Below are 21,554 nucleotides of genomic sequence, written 5' to 3'. Positions count from 1 at the left end.
ATCCATCTATAGCCCACGAGTAGCGGGCCAGACACCCGGGCGCCAACCCTAGAGTACCTGCAAATAATGCGTATGTATTTCCTCATTGTTCTATTTTAATACAACCTTTCTTGTTTATTTTGTTCGCTAGAAACCGAAGGATACTATCACGGAAAAAATAGGGGAGAAGAAAATGAAACAACTTATGAGAGGTCCACTGGGTCTTGGCGGGCTTTCGATGTAAACGCGCAGACGATAATAAAATAAGAAAACATTCCGCGGGAATCCTCGTACTTTGCCTAGCAACCGAGCTTTCCAGTTGTTTGAGAATGTTGAAAAGTAGCAATTCATCTCTTTATTTTGTGCGAAGGACTTGAGCTATCTCATTCTTTCGTCACCAAAGTTAAAAAATTACATAGCAAATGTAAGGCTTCAATCATCGATGTCATGGTTTATTTGAGCTTATAATATATTTTTGTCTCGAATGTCTTTATTGTTGTTGTGCCAATATTGGATGGCCAATATACGTGTATATGTTACCAAGGTAACTAAACAGTGAGTTAGATAAAACGTATGTTTTAAGAGGATTTTTATCATAAAGATGTGTGATAATGAGTTCCTGAAAAAAACTAAAAAAATATTTAAAGAGGTAGCCTCCCGAATGTCAGCCTGCATGAAATAGAGAAACAAATTCATGATTTATTTTTAAAAAATGCGAAAGAGGACGTACGCAGAGAAAATGTGTGTCAAAGTAATCGCGAGCGAGAAAAAAAATAAAACCCTTTCTTTCAAGCTAAAATCTATTTTTAACAGCTTTAAACATTTTCCCTTTCACCCCCCCTCCGGTCGTGAAACTTTGGAGATTAAGTGCCCTCACCCGGCACCCCCTCCCCTTCTGTATGCCATTCTCACCGGTCATGATTGAAAGTGAATGTAAAGCGAAGTAAATACATGGTCATGTGCGGACTTGATGGCCAGCGATAACATTATCCCTTTCCAACATTGAAACATGCGGCTTCTGTTGTAATTCATCAGATTAAACAATATTCTGGTCTTTTTATTTAATTTTCTTCTCATCCCCCACCACTGAATCCCCCTGTGTGTGTGTGTGGGGGGGGGGGGGGGCTTGAAAGTATTACTTGTGCCCCCCCCCCCTGGTGCCTCTTGCCCACTCAAAGCCATTTATATCACTTAAATCTCCCCTCCTTTGTCCTCTCTCTTTTTCTTCTCATGTATTAATCATTCCCCCCCTCAAATACCTCGTTCCCCACTTAACTTTACCAAAATGTTCTTCACTTTCCCTCTCCTATTCTTATATTTTTCTCTCATAATTTGGAACTAGGTAGCGATACCAAAAAAATACTCTCCGTCTGCAAACCGGTATGGGGCTTACACTAACTACATTGTGAATTAAAAAAAATTAACACATCACAAATTCCCAATTTAAGGAAAAGTATTCCATGAACACATAACTATTATATGGCCACAAAGGGTATATTTTCCCAAATAATTTGAACGCCTGAATAATCAGGAGGTATTTTCTCAATAATTATGATGTAAAGTTCGAGTTGCCATGTTTGCACTGAAGTAAGGCATGGCTGCAATCAGATGAATCCAGATGTCAATGATGTCATAATCAGACCTACATGAGTTAGTAAATATATTTGGGAACCCTTTTTCAATTAAGCTGAATTGAAAATTGATACTAATTTTTTATTATTAAACAATTATGATATTAATGGTTGAAAAGGTGTTTTGCAATTAACTTTAATGTAACCCTTGAAGGATTATGACATCATTGACATCTGGATTCATTCATTGGTTTCGTGCATTACTTTGGCGCAAATCAAATCAAAATTTACATCACTACAAAGAATACCATTACCTACTATCATCCGAGCGTGAAGATATACCAGACAAATTGGTATCAAATTATTTGAGAGAAGATTATCTTTCCGGCCACATGTAATGATTATGTGCTAATTTCATATTTTTCCTTAAATTGGGGATTTGTGAGGTGTCCATTTTTTCACTCACACGGTATATACAGGCATATGTCGAATTTCATATCACAACGTCGCTCAAACTTTTTAGCAGAACTCTCCTACAAAGATTGACCCCCTAAAGTTGGTTTCTCTCCAGAAAAGTAGTAACACGAAACAGTGGCATTGTTTGCCCCGGTGCGTGGCGGCCACTTCATAATCCCTGTCTGTGGGTCGTTACTTTTCCTCAAGTGGGTGTATAATAAGGCAATAGAAAAGGGTTTTTAAAAATAAAAGTCTCGATGTTTGTAGGAAGTATAGGTGATTGATTGGTGCGTATCAATAGGCGCCATTTGTATGATCATGATCTTTAGGAAATGAATAGGGTAATACTATCGGTCTTTGTGTTTATTCATGTCATGGAATATGGCATGAGACAACTTTTAAATTATCGATATATAAAAAAAAATCAGTTATCATGTCCATACTTTAATGGAGGAATCGTATATAGGAATAGATAGCCAATGGTAGATTATGAGCAACGTGATTGACATAATGAAACAGATCGCTTTTGTATTAGTGTTTTTAATGGGTCTAATCCTTGTTTTTAAATGTTGGAAAATCATTTTACGTATATTTAATTTGTTTATTTTACATACAAGTCCTGCACGTTATTTCAAAATACAAACAACTTAAGGGTGTTTTTTTTGTGCGTTTCACATTTATATCAATCGAATGAAGGTTAAATGTATACATAAAAAACATTGAAAAAAACAGGTCCCCTTTCATTCTGTAATTTCGGTGAAAAATCTTACCTTTTCTTAGTATGAATAAAGCAAATAAAAAACGTATATATATATATATATACAGGGGCCGCGAAACCGGGGGGGCTGGGGGGGGGGGCTTCAGCCCCCATTTTTTTCCAAAACCGTGTACAAAAACGTAAAAATTACCATATGATTGTGATTTTTAGCATGGTCAGCCCCCCACTTTTGGCTCAGCCCCCCCACTTTGAAAACCGTTCCGCGGCCCCTGATATATACATATATATATATCTTGTTAAATCATTAATTTTGAACTATATTTTAAGGTCTCTTGCTTCGTTCTCACGTAAGTTATCACCCAATACTCTTGCTCCCTCAACATTTCTGGCTTACATAAAACTGCAGACCAACTACACCACTTTATGAGAAAGCAAAAAATAAATTGAGTACTATATTATAGTATTTCTCGACGCAAAGCTTTTTAATATCATTACTGTTACACTAAGTAAATATTTTTTTACATTCTGAATATTCATTTTTCTCACTGATAAATTCACAAATTTCAAGAGGTTAGCATGTCTTCTATTTTCATTACTGTTGTTGTTATTCTTTCAGTATTCTTAATTGAATAAGGAGTGAAAATTAGACCTAGAACAAATCAAGCAGATCCAATAAAATACGAAGACGGATAAATTATCATATTAACATTTGAATGTGAATATGAATACTTTCAAATTCATAAGAATAAAATAGCACATTAGATTGTAAGTCATGCTAACGATTTCATATCTTTACAAAGTAATGCTAATAGAGAGTTTTGATTTTTGAAGATACCACTACTCAGTCAAGAGTGGTGAATTATCATATAAATATACCTCTTTATTCCGAAGTATACATCATTATAGCACTAAATGTGATTATTAAACAAAATCAGTACACGTAATTACATAACTTTTAATATACACCGATGAAGCCATGCGTCTGAAATTTTCTAACATCCATATTCCGTTTACATATAAATAGAAAATCGTCAATAAGATACTATTATACTATATTTTCATAAATATGATTCGAATCCCATAAACAAAAGTATATTCAATTATATATATGTATTTATTAAGTACATGCTATTACAAACAAGTTATATCTTCTTCCAATACCAAGTACAATTGCAATTGATAAAAAGACATTTCACATTCAAGCGTTTCGGCAAGTAAGACATCTTCATCATCGCAAGTCTTTAGTCTCGCTAAACTGATTTCGCCTATTTTCCTCATTCTATTGCACTTCTTTACATTGCTCTTACGACTTCAACCTGCGAAAGAACGAGAAAAAACACTAGTACTGTAAAATATTCATTTTACCGGTAAAACTTTACACAACTTCCATTGCTTACACAGCCCTTTTCTCACGCAATGTCATATACATCTATTGGACATTCCACGCGCAAAGTCAATTATTCGCACCCCCCCCCCTTAAATATATGTTTTTTAAAGGGCCGCCACCAATTTTGAGCATGCAAAGAAGCTAGTTATTTTTGGTTTACCATGTTTAGTGTCAAACTCACCAAAAACACAATTCAGGCTTAGTGTTTTTATGAGGTTTATATAGGAGATTAAATGGTGGAGTCAAAAGTTTCCAATCCCTACGCAACATGACTTGTGCACTACGCCTGACGCCACCAAGAAAAGAAAGTCAGAGATAGATATCTTTCATTTTAAAAGTATTTTAAGTGTCATGCCTTGAAGTAAATTTGTACGCGCCATTTTCAATGGAAATAAATATATTTTATTGGGTGTGAGCTATTTACATGTAGTATTTCCCCTGCCGGATACAAGTGAAAAGAAATTTCCTTAAAATTTCCTTAACATTTTCGTAAACTATGTGACATATTAAAGCTTTAATAATAATCCTATCTGCTCTTGAACAATTTGACTTATTTCATTGTCGTTTGGAAGAATATATGAAAAATGTAGCTTTCTGGACAATATTAGAAAAACTAGAAAAACGGGATAATTTTCCTATTAAACGAAAATTTCATAAAAACACACTGATCACTTTGGCAGTGATTTTTTTAAAAACTAAATATGAAATTCACGAACTTATCATAAACAGGTTTATTGGAAAGAATCACAAGTTTGCCGAATCATCTTAATCGGGATTAGATACTCACTGAGCTTTTTTCGTCACAAGATGACGCTAGTTCAAAATTTAAAAGAAGTCAGATTACCACACATTGTTCAAAGTCTGGCCACACAACCGGATTCTCCTATATTCATATGCACACAAGGCGTACAAAATTTTCTAGATAAAGCATCAAATGCATCATATTCATTTCAAATACACGTACATCTCTAAAAAATTATCTTGAATAAATACTCTGTTGCCTGTACAAGAAAGAGACTCTATTATACATTGACAAGTTTGAACTTACTTATCATCAACGCAATCTACATTCATGATCGTTAACATTAAATTTGAATATTTCATCTATAAAAAAAAAACGATAATTGCACAGCGTTTAGATCTACACAGAATCCGAGTTGTTTTCTTCAATGATCTAATTAACATAACTACAAATTTACCCCTATATGTAAAAAAAAAACAGAGTTGTTTTTCTTTTGTTCTAAGCTCATCATTTAAAATAGCCATTTACCTCCTTGTGCACTCTGCAGCCTGAGTATATGAATGTTTAATAAGTATTATCATTATTATCAATTCATTTTGAAAAGAATCGTTAGTCTTTCAAATATATATAAATGCTCTCTGTCATTGCCAGTATAAACGTTAATATAGAATCTGAAAAAATACAATTTCATAACTGCAATACAAGCCCACTTCAGTGTATTTCATTTTATAAAATAAATATATGTCTAACACAGCTATTTACGTTACTCATACATTTCGGGGGGGGGGGGGAGGTAAATTTGTAACAACATGATCTGCGATCCCAAGACATCATTTTATAACATTATGAAACATCAAACGTGTGAGAGGAAAAAATAATATAATATAATAATTCTAGTCTCGAAGAACTGAAAACAGTTGAAATTGCGCAGAATACATTTCTGAAATGAAAGACAAAGCAGCGAGAAAAGGATGACGTAGGTCAGGTGCGGATCCAGGATTTTCCCAAGGGGGTGGGGCATTTTTGTACAGAAAAAAATTAACAAGCCCCCCCCCCCAAAAAAAAAAAAAAAAAAAAAAAAAGTCGTCACTCTCTATTAATGGTGATATATGTCAAGAAAAATTTGACAAGCAAAACAAATACATAAAACAAAACAAAAAGTCCTCACTTGCGTATGCACTACATATACATACTCCCCTAACAAATATTTTTGTAGCCCTCAAATGAGGGGGGGTTGGGGGATTGCATGGGCCGGATGTGCCCCCACCCTGGATCCGCCACTGACGTAGGTTAAGAGTTATAAGGTCGGTTCATAGTACCATAATTTGGCCCCATGGTAAAAAAAATAAAAAATAAAAAGTTCGGAATTATGAGATATTAATTTCTCTCTTATGATTTTTCTATTCATGTTTAATTCATCAAATTTTATGTTTGGAAAGTCAAAAGATTTCATATTACAATTTAATAGAAATATTATTGGAAAAGAAGCAAGAAGCACAAATATAGCAGAGAAGATTGATCCGTGACAAAGTCTTGCAAGCAACCTCCACTCCAGGAGAAGATACATGAACACATTTCCACTTGTCATCTCCCGTGTAGGTATTCAATGAGAGGAGGTGGAAGATTCCCAACTGAGCTTCCTATAACCCGGACACGTATTCTGATCAACCTCCTTACCAGAAATTGCAGTGAATACAATCGAGTATCTGTTAAGTCGAGAAAAACAGAAATATTTGGATTTAATCATAGCTGGATTGCCAAAGGTGAACTCTTATCTCATGGGGAATTTGCAAATGATTTGGAGTTATCTTTCATGGAGAATTCGATACCTAATTGATCTATTTACACCAAAACAGGAGTTTTATGAAAGGATGGATATTTTATCGACAAATATCATTTATACGACGGTTACCATAGGAATTGTGCTTCTCAGCCACGCAAAATCAAGGAAAGTAGTTAGATATGACATGACAGTCAAAATATTGATAAAACGCCCCCTTGTGTTCTCAATAGAGTGGAATCAATTGTACAACCTGAAGACATTACGAATTTCATTGTCATGTACATCCATCTCCTCGTTTTATCTTTTTAGTCATTATCTCCTATCATTAGCAGATAAGCTTGCCCGAATATTGTGCAGCGCCAATGGAAGGGTTCTGACCCGGGGGGTTCTGACCATATTTAAAGGACAAGTCCACCCCAACAAAAACTTAATTTGAATAAAAAGAGAAAAATTCAACAAGCATAACACTGAAAATTTCATCAAAATCGGATGTAAAATAAGAAAGTTATGACATTTTAAAGTTTCGCTTTATTTAACAAAACAGTTATGTGCACATCTCGGTCGGTATGCAAATGAGGGAACTGATGACATCACTCACTCACTATTTCTTTTGTATTTTATTATATGAAATATGAAATATTTTGATTTTCTCGTCATTGTCATGTGAAATGAAGTTTCATTCCTCCCTGAACATGTGGAATTCCATTATTTTAACATTTTGTGCTTCAGGCATGGAGGTCCTAATCATCAAATTCGTAAAAATTGAAATATTGTATAATTCAAACAATAAAAAACAAAAGATATAGTGAGTGAGTGACATCATCGACTCTCTCATTTGTATGTAACTGGCTCGTTCATATAACTATTTTGTTAAAAATAAGCGAAACTTTGAAAATTCATAACTTTCTTATTTTACATCCGATTTCGATGAAATTTTCAGCATTGTGCTTGTCTGATTTTTCTCTATTGATTCAAATCAACATTTTTCTGAGGTGGACTTGACCTTTAATGGTAAAATGATAAGCTGAACCCCCAAACGGGCCCCAAAAGCAGGTATGATAATGTTGTTTAAGGGAATGGAATTGCTTTCCAAAGAGTCCAAGATGCAATCATCTTGCAATCTAGACTTATTTCCAATGACTTTCTCAATCACCATTTCGATGTTTTCCCAGTAACAGAAGTCGTCAATCATCCAGGTTAGATTCAAGTTCTATGACCAATCAGAACTCGTTTTATTTTTCAAACAAGCATGACTATTTCAAAGCAAAGCACTCAAAACATTGAATCCAAAATATTATGTCCTCTATTTTGTACCATGACATAGGAGTAACATGATTTCTAAATAGCACTTAATATTATTAACTGAAATGTGTTGGGTTAGCAGCTTTAACATGTTTAAGATATCACGACTTGAAAGGGTGAGGGCGGTATTAACAAATAAAATGTCACCTTATTAACTACGTACGGTGATTTTGAATCCATTCGACGACCTGTTGGTGTCCCTTTTCTCTGGCAAGATCCAGAGGGGTCCTCCTTTCTGTGTTAACCTCCCTTAGTGTACAGAATTGTGACAGCCTTTCCAAAACCTAAGCAAAAATGCAAAACAATGAGACTTTTACCTACTAATACTGAGACTTTGAATGATAAAACTGGAATTCACTATTTTAAAAAGGCAAATGACAAAACAAAACTATGTAAACGTGACAGGGCCTCCCCCCCTTCCTACCCAATCTTTGAAAGCACTGACCGCCCCCTTCTCCTCCTCCTTCTCATTCTTCTTCCTCCTCCTCTTCCCCCCTCCTCCTCTTCTTCTTCTTCTCCTCCTCCTCCTCCATCTTCTTGTTGTTGTTGTTGTTCTTCTTCTTCTTCTTCCTTTTCCCCTCATCTTTTTCTTTGATGTGTATTCATTGACTTGAATTTGTTCATTTCGATATTCATTCGGCTTTCCCTTACCTTTATATCTCTGCCTTTACTGGCTGCAAGGTGCGCGGGTGTGTTGCCCCATCTGTCCCTAGCAATGACGTCGGCCCCATTCTGCAGGAGGAGATCGAGCACTTCGATAGATCCTGTTTCAGCGACGTCGTGAAGGGGCGTCCTTTGGACGTCGGGGTCGGGGATGTTGACATCGGCGCCGTGGTTGATGAGCGTACGGGCAGTGCTCTCGCTCATGGAGTTCATGACCTGCGGTGTTAATTTGACATTGATTCATTTTGATTTTAATTGAATTTTCTCCACTCTAGTTTTACTGTATTCATTGCATTCTTTTTCTTCTTCTCTTTCTTCTTCTTCTTCTTCTCCTCCTGGTTTAAGAGTTATTTGTCCAATAGAAAACAATATGTAATTCACAATAATATTCCTTCTGATTTTCAGTTAATACAATGCGGAGTTCCACAAGGATCAATCCTAGGCCCCTTGCTTTTTTTAATATATATCAATGATTTGACTTCTGTAACACCTTTATTATCATATGTATTATTTGCAGATGACACCAACATTTTTTGTTCACATAATAGATTAGAAACTTTAGTAGATTCAATTAACCGTGAATTACCAAAACTATCTTTGTGGTTTAAGTGTAATAAGCTTTCACTCAATATAGATAAAACAAACTTTATATATTTCAAGCATACACACTCACATGATAACGAATTTCCTTACAATATAAACATAGACAATATTCCTCTCAAAAGGAAAAGAGAAACAAAGTTTTTAGGTGTCACAATAGATGAAAATTTAAATTGGAATGAACATGTACGTTGTATAACTACTATAGTATTTCTAGAAACGTTGGTATACTTTACAAAATGAAAAACATAATTCCACATACAACTCTTGTCATACTCTATACAATTCATTAATATTGCCTTATATATCACATTGCAACATAGTTTGGGCAACATGTGCAAAAACTAAAATAAATACAATATACTTATTACAGAAAAAAGCAATTCGAATCTGTACTGATTCCCAATATTTATCACACACAAATTCATTATTCCATAAACTAAAGACTCTAACAGTATTTGACATAAATACTCTTCAAAGTTTACTACTTATGTTTAAGCACGTAAATAACATGCTCCCACCTTCATTCCACAATTTTTATACTCTGAATACATCTATTCATTCTTACCCTACCCGTAACTCTTCAAATTTCCATTTAATCAACCCAAATTGCTTATTGCGCAGAGATCCATTAGACACCATGGTCCAGATTTGTGGAACTCTCTACCAGAGCCTGTAAAACAACCTTCGTCTCTTCACTCATTTAAGGCAAACGTTAAATCTATGTTATTATCAGAATATTTGAAGTAAAATTTCTGTGTCGTATCCTTTTTATCGTGAATTTATTCCTCCTTTGATTTAGTCATTACCAATATCTTCATCATGACCACCATCATCTCCATGGCCTTCATCATCATCATCATCATCATCATCATCATCATCATCAACATCATCATATCACCGTCACCCTCAGCTTTATTATCTTCATCTTCATACTATAATATTGCATGAATTCATGTTTCGTATTTGAAAATATATGCCCATTCTGCTTTATAAATGTATTAATTAATTCAATTAGTATAAGTTTGGGATTGTCATTTTTTCAAGCAATCTGCTTATGATGACAATCCTTCTCCTGCAAATTGTGAATATCATATAGTTAATCATTTTTGTCTGGAATTATCTTTTTAATACTCTTTATTTATGATTCATGCCAAAAATGCTAGCATATTATGTTTATTATGTTATGAAAAATGTATTATACGAATGTTATGGATGCAGAAGAAAACAATAAATCAAATCAAATCAAATCCTCCTCCTTCTTTCCCTACTTTTTCTTCAATTTCATCTGCACGACCAGCAGAACTAAGCTCCATTTTGATTCAAGAGACATAAAAATTCTCATCATCTATGCTACGAAAACAAACTAGTTAACTGACTAGATCGAAAGTTACTGGGGCAGTCGGATTCGAGTAAGAAATAACTTGCACCCACCTGACCCTTTCATATAGTTATTTTGACTAGTTTGTTTTGACAATGAGGCCATGTTACTCGGTCTAATGGGCAGCAGTGGGCGACCACTCTCTATAAATACCCCCTATGAATAATAATCAAGACGGCCTGGTAAAAATCAATAAATAAGAAAAAAAAGAAAGGCGAACAAAATAGAACGAATAGCAGAGAAAGAGAGATTGGGGTTTTCTCAATGTTCGGTGACTCCAAACACGACTCCGTGTCCCTATATATCGTCTTGCTCCTCCCTTTCCTCTAAAATTTCTCTATACACCCAGCTCAAGCTAGACAAAGGGAAAAATTACTGGCATAGCCAACTAGTCTCCTTAAAATAATCAAATCATCACATATAGCCCTAAATGATACCTACCTGGATGGCTGTACGGCCATACTTGTTGACCTTATTGACGGCATCCCTTGGATTTTGAACTTGAGCAAGTATTTCTTCGATTCTACCATGATTTCCATTTGCTGCAGCCTGTGTCATCTCATCAATCGTTGCCTGATCTAGCACATCGACCGGAGCAGCCATTGTCGTGCTCGAAGTCCAAGTCGAAGTCACTCATTCAAGATCGATGACGTTATGATCCCCGTCTGTATACGAATACAAGAAACCAAAACCGTTTTATAATATCGAAGTTACTCATTCATCGGTGCATTCGAAATAATCAACGCCTGACCCATTAGTAATGTTGTCCATGTGCCAGCTAAAAATCATGATGTATCTGTCTATTCGTTAACCAAGCAGGCGGAAATAAAAATCTTTTTCAAACAAATCCGGTTCTTAGTTTTGTTCCCAGTTTTGCCATAAATTGATGATACAATGACCTAGACGTACATGCTGGCTTCATGATGGTCAGAAAAATGCTAGTTAAAGCATAATCGTAATCATGGTAATAGGATCCAATTCAGAAGAAACATTGGTCAAGCCTGGCAAAATATCGGAAGCGAAACTCCGCTCAGGTAATGTAGGCCTATATTGATGCCAACAATGAATGAGATTGAGATGACATCGTTATTGTTAAAAGGAACAGATTTCAGGAATACGTCACGTCGGTTCCTTTTTCTATCAATCGAATAAAATTGAAACAAAGCATAAAATAATTGTTTATACCTCAATTTATATAACTTGTTTATATCATTACTGCCCTTTCATCCATCAAAACACACGAGTGATTGATTGACTGACTGACTGATTGATTGAATTGATTGATTGACTGACTGACTGACTGATTGACTGATTGTTTGATTGATTGATTGATTGAGTGGTTGCTTGATTGATTGACTGATTGATTGACTGATTGACGGATTGATTGATTGATTGATTGATTGATTGATTGATTGATTGATTGATTGATTGCTTGATTGATTGATTGATTAATTGATTGATTGATTGATTGATTGATAGGGGGAGGGAGGGAGTGACTGGTTGGTTGGGTAGGTGGTTGGTTAATCGATCGATTGATTGATTGATAATGCAAATGATTAGTACAACTGCTTAAAAGAAAACCTTTTATGCACTATAGATCTCTCAATACAATACATACAAATACAGGCTACCTGTCCTGTATGCTATCTTATTTTTTATCATGGTCCTATCATGCAGGTCCTAACTTGCCTCTTCGAAAGTTGATCTTTGGAAATTTTAAAGATTGGAATTGTATTCAGTATCGATGTATGCTGGTGAGCCAATCATCTGAAATTGGAGCTCATAAACTTCATGTTCTAACTTGTTTTGGCTTTGTTTTCTTATCAAATCGTAGATATTTCAGAGATACATTTCCCACTATAATAACGTCGGGTAATAAATAGTTTTGATCTTTCTTTCTTTTTGATAATTTAATTTGAATTATTGACTTCCATTTCTTAGAACACACATATTTGTGGATAACTGATAAGCGAAGTTATTTAAACGTCCCTGGATTTTCTGGCATTGTGGACTTTGGCACATACTTACAATACATGACATAATGAAGTTAATATAAGCAACTTATCGATTTATTAATTTTATATAATCTTATGTTAGCGTGTGCTCTTTATATGGGTTCAATTTTATACATGAAATCCCCCATCATAATTATATTAGAAATACTTTATCAGATATTACATGTACACTGACTTCAATGGAAATTACAATACACTCTTTTTTTTTTGGGGGGGGGGGTTGTTTTTCATTTTTTGGTCATAAAGAAGCTTTTTCATGACTGACAATATAAAGTATGCTGACGATTTGACATGTTTTAATAAAGAACTTAACAACAAAATGAAAAACAATGCACATCTTTCTCTTCTTTATATTTGTAGTGATACAAGTTTAAATATCACTAGATCCATCTTCTTATACATTTATTTTACAAAACGCGAAAGTTATGTTCTTTTCTATACAACAAGTAGGCCTTTGTCATGAAAAAAATGATGTACATGTAGATTCCAGAACTAAGATGATGAGGTTCAATATTGTAAGTTTCAAGTAATACTAAACAATGGATGACACAAATGACTGATAATTTGTGATGTGTTCAGATTGACGAAGTGCAATTTGACATTATTTTTTATATTGTGACACATACAGGAATTCGTGAGCTGCCCGGCCATGCCCACTGACGCCACGGACTTCTACGTGGAATGAGTGACCATGCACTACTCCCACGCAGAGTTGCGATGAGTTGCGGATTAGTGGATGTTGGCTGTATTCGTAAGTGAATACATGGACTCTCACTAGAAGTATTATGTATAAAGAAAAGTTTTGTCCAAAAAAATAAAACTTTTCCGATTTCTGTACCTTTTCCCATATAAATAGATATTCCTGCAAGGGCTTGTGCATAATCTATATAGTATTTCAGTAAATTTAATAAATTTACGCATAAATTTAATATTGTATATGAAATTCATTTCCCCCCTTGTTTCGTTTTATCATTATTTTTTCTTTTTCCCCTTTAATTTCCCCTTCTTTTCTACTTCTTCTTCCTTTTGTTGTTGTTCTTTTTCCCACTCTACTCCTCTTCATTATTTTCTTCTTTTTCTTCTTCTTCCTCTTAATTCTTCTTCTTCTACTTCTCCTCCTCCTCCTCCTCCCCATTCTGTTCCTCTATCTTGTAAAAGTTATAAAGTTCATTCAATTGTAATATATCATTTTAAAGGGGTAGCGTTAATCGACATTCTTTAGAAGTCTAGAGCTATCTTCCCTTTTGGGGAATTTTGGTGTCAGAAAAACCCCGTAGGGAATCGAATCCGCGGCCCCCAGAACCCGCCTATTATCATTCTCTATTCCCAATTATCATATATAGATCAATGACTTAATTTCAAATAAGAACTATAAGAGCAGTAGCACTCACCGAAGTTATCCGATCCGTTTGGATGTTTTCTGGTTCTCGTTGTTAATATCCAAGTCAAGGAAATAATATTATCAGTTTAATCGTTATAATTGTCCTTTCTTGTCTGTCGATCCGGCTTGTTCTACTGGCAATCACGTACCCTGTTTGGCTTTTAATAGATGATGCATGGTGCGCGGCTCCAACTTTAAAATGGAAGAGAAGTCCTCTCAGAATATCAGTTCGTCCAAGCAAAAACCTACATCCCTCCAAGGAAAAAAAATCAAGATTAAAAAATTAAAACAATGAGATCAAGAATATGAAAAATACCAAATCGGCTGAAAGGTGAAATCAATTACATAGATGTTGAACATTGGAATGATACTATTCTACTCTCGCTTAGAAACTCTTTGTGACGTCTACCCCGAGTGAGTTTAAAAAAAATACACCTCACAAACCCCCAATTTAAGAAAAAAATATGTCATGAACGTATATTCATTATATATGGCTGGAAAAAGTATCTTCTACCAAATAATTTGATACCATAAGGCATGTCATCACGCTTGCAGTATAGGTATTCTTTGGAGTAGTGTAAATTTTGTTTTGCACCAAATTAATGCATGGCTGCAATGAATGAAACCCATATGCCAATGATGTCATAAACCTACATGAATTAGTAGACATATTTTCAAATCCCTTTTCAATTATATTAACTTGAGGATTGATATCAAAAAGTGTTTAATGCAAATTACTGAGAAAGTGATTTGAAATGGATTTTAATACAATGCTTGTATTCCAATATTCCAATAATTTAATTCATGGCCCTCGCACTAAGACCCGATATGGTGATCGTGCATTTTCTGTAATTGCTCCCACCCTCTGGAATAAACTCCCAATTCATATCCAAAATGCTCCCTCCATAGAAATTTTCAAATCGTCACTTGAAGCTCACCTTTTCTCATAACTTTTTTTTTGACCGATTGACTGTATATTATTATAATCTGCCAACCTGTGCGCTTTGAAACACCAGTATAAAGCGCCCTACAAATATTATTATTATTACTGTGGGATTACGACAACAATTGACATCTGGATTCATTAATTACTGGCGCAAATAAAAATTTGCATCACTGCAAAGAATAACATCTGATCATCCAAGCGTTAACATATACTACATAAATATGCATACCTTGAACATAACTTGAAGCGCCACACTTCCATCTTCACGTAGGTAGATATTAGTGTGGCAGGGTTTTGGAGCTTTGTAGCCCATTAATAACCCAATTTTGATAGTCTCTGTTTTAAGTTGAGGAGTGTGGACGATTTGATGACTTCTGCAGGGAGTTTATTCCAGCTATCAATTACTCTTTTGCTAAAGAAATGTTTCCTTATTTTCATTGTATCAGATACACTCTCAGGCCATATAAGATTAGTATGCATTTTTATGCATTTTTAATGGGGGATTTGTTAGATGTACAGTTTTTTTTTACTCGCACAGTAGATCTTGTAATCGCAGGAATTGCTAACTATAACGAGTCCATACCATAAAGTTATATAGTACGTATTTAACTATATATGGTCCATACGCAGCTTGACTATAATAAAATAAATGTTAGCACTTTTGCATGACCCTTGGAAGCGAGGGGCGCTGAAGCACATGCAAGATTTTCTCAGGGGTGCTCCGTATATTAATCTCCATATGCATCACCCCTGATTTTTTTTTATTGTCAAATTTCTCGGGATCAAAATGATTTACATTTTTTCAGTGAAATTCCTTTTTTTTTGCTTGTCAAAATTAATTTACATCAGCACCCCCAGTAAAAAAAAATCGTTCTCCGGGCCCTGCATTATTTTCCTTATATTTTTTTATTTTTTGCAAAGTTGTACCTTTCAGGGTGCAAATAGTAATAATAAAAAGGTGAAATTTTGCACTTTTTTTCCACTTAGGGAGCAAGGTTACACACCAAAGGGTGCTACCATGCAGTGTTTCATTTAGGGTGCAAAATATTCTGGGTATATTATTTCAAGTAACGCTTATTATTTTTTTTCAATTTTACACAATGAAAGCTATACCTTTTTTGCTTGCTTGCTTTGTATTCTTCTACATTCACAAATGATACAAGGAATCGTCAAAAGTGAAGTAAGTAATACAAAAGTATACATTAAAGGGATACTCGGGGCTAAGAATATTTATATCTAAATACATAGAGTAAAATTCAACGAGCAAAAGGCTGAAAATTTCATCAAAATCCAAAGTTATTGATTTTTAAAGTTCAGCAATATTTTGAGAAAACAGTTATATATAAGCACGTCGTCATGAATATTCATTAGGTGACCTGATGATGTCACATCCCCACTTTATTTTTTTCATGTGTTAATACATGAAATTAAAATATTGTAACTTGTTCATACAAGTGTGAATGATACGTCTCACTTATAATGAAATACGTGGAAGCAATGAATATCTAATACACTAAATCAGTTGTCAATACATTTTTTTTTTAGTTCTTGGTAGAAAAAATTGAATAAACCTAATTTCAATAATAAAATACAAAAGAACAAGTGGGGATATAATTATCCAAAATTATTTCCAGCACCACAAACAATGTATTTTTTTAAATGTGTAACATTATGACTTCAGATTAACAAAATGGAAGTTTACCCCCCCCCCCCCAAAAAAAAAATAGTTAGCTGTCAATTTGACAAAGTAAAAGTAAATAATATATTATCGTCATATATGATTTTGTACAATTCGGATTCTTCTATAAAAAGACTTTTATTTTTTTTTAGGGTGATTATGAACCCCTTTTGAATTAATGAATTTCTATGATGAGTTTTAACTTTACATTTTTTAATCAGAATTTGAATTAGAGCCAAATACAGATTTGGAAAATGTCCAGTTTTGCTTGGAATTACTCGTATGTTATATTGTAGCCTGGCACTGGCGTACAGATAGGGAGGTCTTGAGAGCCATTCCTAAACCTCCTCACCCCCCCCCAAAAAAAAAAAAAAAAAAAAAATGTTCCACGACAAAGAAAAATAATACGATAAATGAGAAGAAAGGAACAAGGGTAAAAAGATATTTAAAAAAAAAACGTACGTCAAAATCTTTCACAGAATAAGATGTTTGTATTGAAAAGGAAGAAATGATATTGTTTGCTCACTCGCTTCGCTCAATCGCAGCTATTTAGAAATGGTGTGCCTTGTGCCATGCATGCCATGTATAATCTGCGTCTTTTCTCTTTGGGCCTACGTTTAACTCCTATATTATTAAAGAAACACTGGAAATGGAAAAGGATAGTTGCAGAATAGCATTTTTTTATTTATTTGAAACTCGTGAATTTCGTCTTAAAATTGTACAGTGACAGAATGGTTGGAATCGTTTTACTGCAGTATTTTTTTTCTTCAAAATAACGAATTAGAATTTCAAAAGAAGCAATATTGTGTACGATTACATTATGTTTTGCTATATAGTTCGAAAATGTTTAATGAATGACAATAATCCATATGGGAAGCGCATTTTTTAACGACGAAGGACAGAAAATTACGTTAATTATAAAGGGAAATTAGGATCCCATTTTCCGAACATAAAATCAATGGTGTCAGTACTATTAGTGTCGAATAATACTTTCCTAAGATTCTGCAATACTGTATTGTACGATAGGAATAAATTTGCCTAATCCTTTAATTTACAATACATGCAATCTTTGTGAAACCGAGCCTGGCTTATCTCACCTTTCTTGCTTGACCTATTTCCTCTCTTTGGTTCGATGGTTATTTCCTTGATTTTGTTTGTTATCTCGACTCCAAAACTGTATTTCTGAGTTCTGACTGTTTGGTATGATATAAAGGGGAATACCAAACCAGTGCAAGATATTGTGAAAGTTCTGGGGAAATTCTATTATGAAAAATGGGAAATTATATTGTGTTTTGACTGGACATTCTCTGCCTCTCTCAGACATTCTCTTTCTCTCTCAAAAGAGCATCGCATACAAAACTTTTATTTGCCAAAGTCAATCGTGGCTTCAGTGTCATGATCTTCCCTAATTCTCATCCTATTGTGTGTACCGCCACTAGCGTACCTACGGGGGGCAGGGGGGCACTCTGCCCCCCCCCCCCTGACGAGTCACAACCCATGCAAAAGACGCATCTTTGTTTGCCCCCCTTTCCCCCCCCCCTGACGAGCTTGAAGACCTTTATTGCCCCCCCCCCCGACGAGCTTGAAGACCTTTATTTCCCCCCCCCCGCCCCCCCCCCCCTGACGAGCTTGAAGAACTTTTTTTTTTTTTTTTTTTGCTTGTCATTTTTTTTCTGGTACGAAATTCTTTATTTGTGATCGAAGACCTTTTTTTTTTTTTTTTTTTTTTTTTTTGCTTGTCAAATTTTTGGGCGGACGGTTTTGCCCCCCCCCCCTGTGGAAAATCCTAGGTACGCCACTGTGTACCGCTGATTAATATTCACAAGTAATGTTCTCATGTAATTTTTATGTATATTTAAAGTTATAAAGGAACCCATATACGGTATTTTAATTACTGATGAGGCCAACCGGTTGAATAACGACGAAGTAAAAAGTAGAGAATTAAGAAACATGCTAATTAGTGAAAGAAATGGGCATCTACAGTAGGCATACCACAAAAAACTTAATTAAGTCTCCTAGCGCTGATCAACTTTGACAAAATAACTCTTCTCTTTTCCAGTGGTACTGTATATTTGAAAATTATCTTTTATACTTTTTATACGATCTAATTTGTTGATTAGAAATATAAAACACTTATCCCAAACAATTCTGTGTTTAATTAGTGTACCCAAACTCCGTGACCTCCGCATTCGAAATTGAAAGCATTTGATTGTGTTTTCGTCAGTCTCATGTTTACCCGCCTTTTCATTCGATCGAGAATGGAATGTGTATTTCTCTATTGTTTTTACAACTGATTTTGAATCCAATAGTTCTTGGAGAAAAAACAAAATGTCATAGCACTGCGTATAACTTTATACACGTTAAAATCTGAATTGTTATACGGTGAACAGAAAAACGACTTCATCTCAAATTTCAACTCAGTGACATAAATACTCCCTGACCAAGTGAGAGATGAGATGTCACTCTCTTACTAGATTACTGAGAAAATGAGGCGGAAGTTAAGTGAAAATCAGGGTACTGTATTTTTTTACAGTCTCAGTGTATGTAATTAAAAATGAATTAACACTGGTGTAGAAGGCCTTTAACAAGCACCATTGCTATTTCCCAACCAATCGCTAGGCTCAGAAATCGAACTTTATCACTATTCAGCGAAGTTGAGGATTGAGCACTAGTAGATGTTCTCTTGTTACAATTGTTTTTAACATTAATCTGTAAGATAAATTACCGGCTATAATTGTGGATATGCATGATAGGCCATTTATAATATACTTATCTAGTATATGATTTCAATTGTGTTAGACCTAAGAAAATATCAGTTGATATGGTGAAATGTCCTATATACGGCTTTGGAAAGATAACACCATTATTTCATTTGTTTTTGATAACTTCTGCATAATAAATCACAATTCAACTTACCTCTGAGCATAAAATTTATTTTGTAGAAAATCTCGGAAACTATTTTATTAAAATGTTAAAACCTGTTTGTAGTAGATCCCAATATGTAGATCTATACACTATATTTCCAAAGTTTTCCCGCCAGCACCCGCATTAGAGATAACTTTTGCAGACGTTCATCAAAATAGAAATAAGTTTAAATGCCTCAAACACAATGCATCCAGGGTATTATTTAAATGTCCGTCGAACTTCCCCAGTCAGTTGTTTTGATCAAATTTAGGGTGCATGTCGAAACTTGCAGACAATTTTTTTCTTGTTTATAGATCTGTGCATGACGCATATTAATGTGGGCGGACCATATGCCATCATATTGCTATGTGTATATGGTCAACATTATGGGCCTACTTAAATATAATGCAATGCATATATATTCCTATTCTAATGCAAATTTTTTTAATTAGAAGCAAAGGAATAATTGATCGAGTAGATTATGATTTCTGTAACTTCTGCATTGTTAATAACGTACCGGTAAACATTGGCAGCCTAAACATGGAAACAATAGTGGTATGACGTCATTATTCTCTTTATTGTGTCGGTGTCTCGACTCGACTCGTCAAGAAATGATCAGCTGGCAAATCTATCCACGGCGCATGCTCTAATCTATGACATCAACAACAATGGCGGCGAACAGAGATGAGATCCTGGCGAATTTTCAGGTATAAGAATGGTTGAGTTTGTGTCAATTGCAGCTTTATTTCATTTTATAACCAAATTTATAGTATCCTGTATTGTTTTTGTAGTGTAAGGATTATACAACTCAAGTATTGGTTATGTTAAAGTGTAGTTTTCATAAAGTGAAGTTGATCATTCTAGATTTTCTCGTCTCGCTCTGTGCAATGGCAATTGCATAGGCCATAGCGCATGACACAGCATTAGATTTAATTTAGAATCAAATCAAAGTCACGACGCGATGTGCGATTCTCTGCATCTGCAGGCTCTGGAACTCCACCGCGGCCGCGGATTTGCAATGTCGGTCTGCCTCTTAATAATCAGTTTTAATTATCCTATAAACTTGCCTAAGCATCAAAAGAAGCCCCCGAGGCTGAGGCCCTGAATTTTCTTTCCATATTTGAGTTGAAGAAAGTCAATCAGTAGTAATATCAGACTCATTTTTCTTGCAGGCTGTAGTTGCATACCTGCCAACCATTCCGATTTTGGCGGAATTATACCGATTTTTTAGCCTCCATTCCGAATTCCGAATTTTTAAACCAAAATTCCGATTTTTAGGTCAATCAATATAGTGTTGAAATTATTGAAACGGCTGTATGATGCGACTAACGCATAAGCGGCTGTAACATACGACTAACGCATAAACAACTGGGGCGCACGGCTAAGTGCTAAGTGCACAGTTCCATTGCAATTGCATGTGAAAATTACGAGCAGCGGCCACAGCGGCGCGGCCGATATTAGCGTTGACTTCCGGAACAAAATGGCGGCTGACATCGGCTCGCGAAAGTGCCAGTTTTCAGTGAGGACACGTTTTCAAAATCCACGAACATCGGAAAAACCGTGAAAAATTCACTTTTTTAGACCCCTTGTTTCCTAACTACGATGTATAGAATTAAGGATGGTGATATTTTTGACGCGAAATATGGTGATTTAGTAAGATAATTTCACTTTTTATTCGAGGTTTTGCTCTTTTCGCCGGATGATTTTGTATTGTGGAATGAGTTAGTGAATGAGTCGTGTACTGGTGTCTAGAGTGTGTTGGTAATATCATTGATGAGTCTGCTTACCGGCGCCTGCTTACCCGGCCGATCGGCCGCGCCGTGCACATCGGGAGGCTCTGCCGCAGTTACTCAAGTTTATCCCTACGCAATGTTAAATTGATCTGTACTTTATTTTTTCGAATAATTGTCAAATTTGTGAGAAAGAAAGCGGCAATTATCAACTTTCGAGTCAAGTTGATCCATCGGAGCCGAACGCCAAATCTACTTGCTTCGCTTGCCTAAACTCCCGGCGCCCGAGTTGCAGCGCCTCAGCCTCCCAGTCTCATC

At 35.2% G+C, this 21,554-nt stretch overlaps 2 protein-coding genes across 7 annotated transcripts in view; one reads left to right on the top strand and one right to left on the bottom strand.

Annotated features, from left to right (window-relative positions):
• Nucleotides 1-3,187: 3,187 nt before the first annotated feature.
• Nucleotides 3,188-19,847, bottom strand: LOC129271670 (cyclin-dependent kinase 4 inhibitor D-like). 6 transcript variants are annotated; one of them, XM_064106333.1, is made up of 6 exons: nucleotides 19,519-19,739; nucleotides 13,989-14,223; nucleotides 11,024-11,247; nucleotides 8,590-8,817; nucleotides 8,086-8,222; nucleotides 3,188-6,559 (listed from the first exon to the last, which is right to left on the bottom strand). In XM_064106333.1, exons 3-5 carry the CDS (start codon nucleotides 11,183-11,185, stop codon nucleotides 8,094-8,096), a joined length of 519 nt encoding a protein of 172 aa, XP_063962403.1. In that variant the 5' UTR covers nucleotides 11,186-11,247; nucleotides 13,989-14,223; nucleotides 19,519-19,739; the 3' UTR covers nucleotides 3,188-6,559; nucleotides 8,086-8,093. The 6 variants fall into 6 exon arrangements, with proteins under 6 accessions (XP_063962403.1, XP_063962401.1, XP_063962402.1 ...); XM_064106331.1 differs by having other exon boundaries at nucleotides 8,102-8,222; XM_064106332.1 differs by having other exon boundaries at nucleotides 13,989-14,231; nucleotides 19,519-19,704.
• LOC129271170 (FAS-associated factor 1-like) overlaps nucleotides 19,266-21,554 on the top strand; it is a 31,652-nt gene continuing 29,363 nt past the window's right edge. Inside the window, exon 1 of the mRNA XM_054908541.2 lies at nucleotides 19,266-20,213. Within this exon, the coding sequence (XP_054764516.2) occupies nucleotides 20,160-20,213 (54 nt within the window). The 5' untranslated portion in view covers nucleotides 19,266-20,159. The remainder of the gene's footprint in view (nucleotides 20,214-21,554) is intronic.

The sequence above is a fragment of the Lytechinus pictus genome, chromosome 11 (genome assembly GCF_037042905.1).
Source record: "Lytechinus pictus isolate F3 Inbred chromosome 11, Lp3.0, whole genome shotgun sequence".
NCBI classification, from domain to species: Eukaryota; Metazoa; Echinodermata; class Echinoidea; order Temnopleuroida; family Toxopneustidae; genus Lytechinus; species Lytechinus pictus.
Note: the sequence above shows the minus strand (reverse complement) of the source record. Positions and strands in the feature narration are given on the sequence as shown.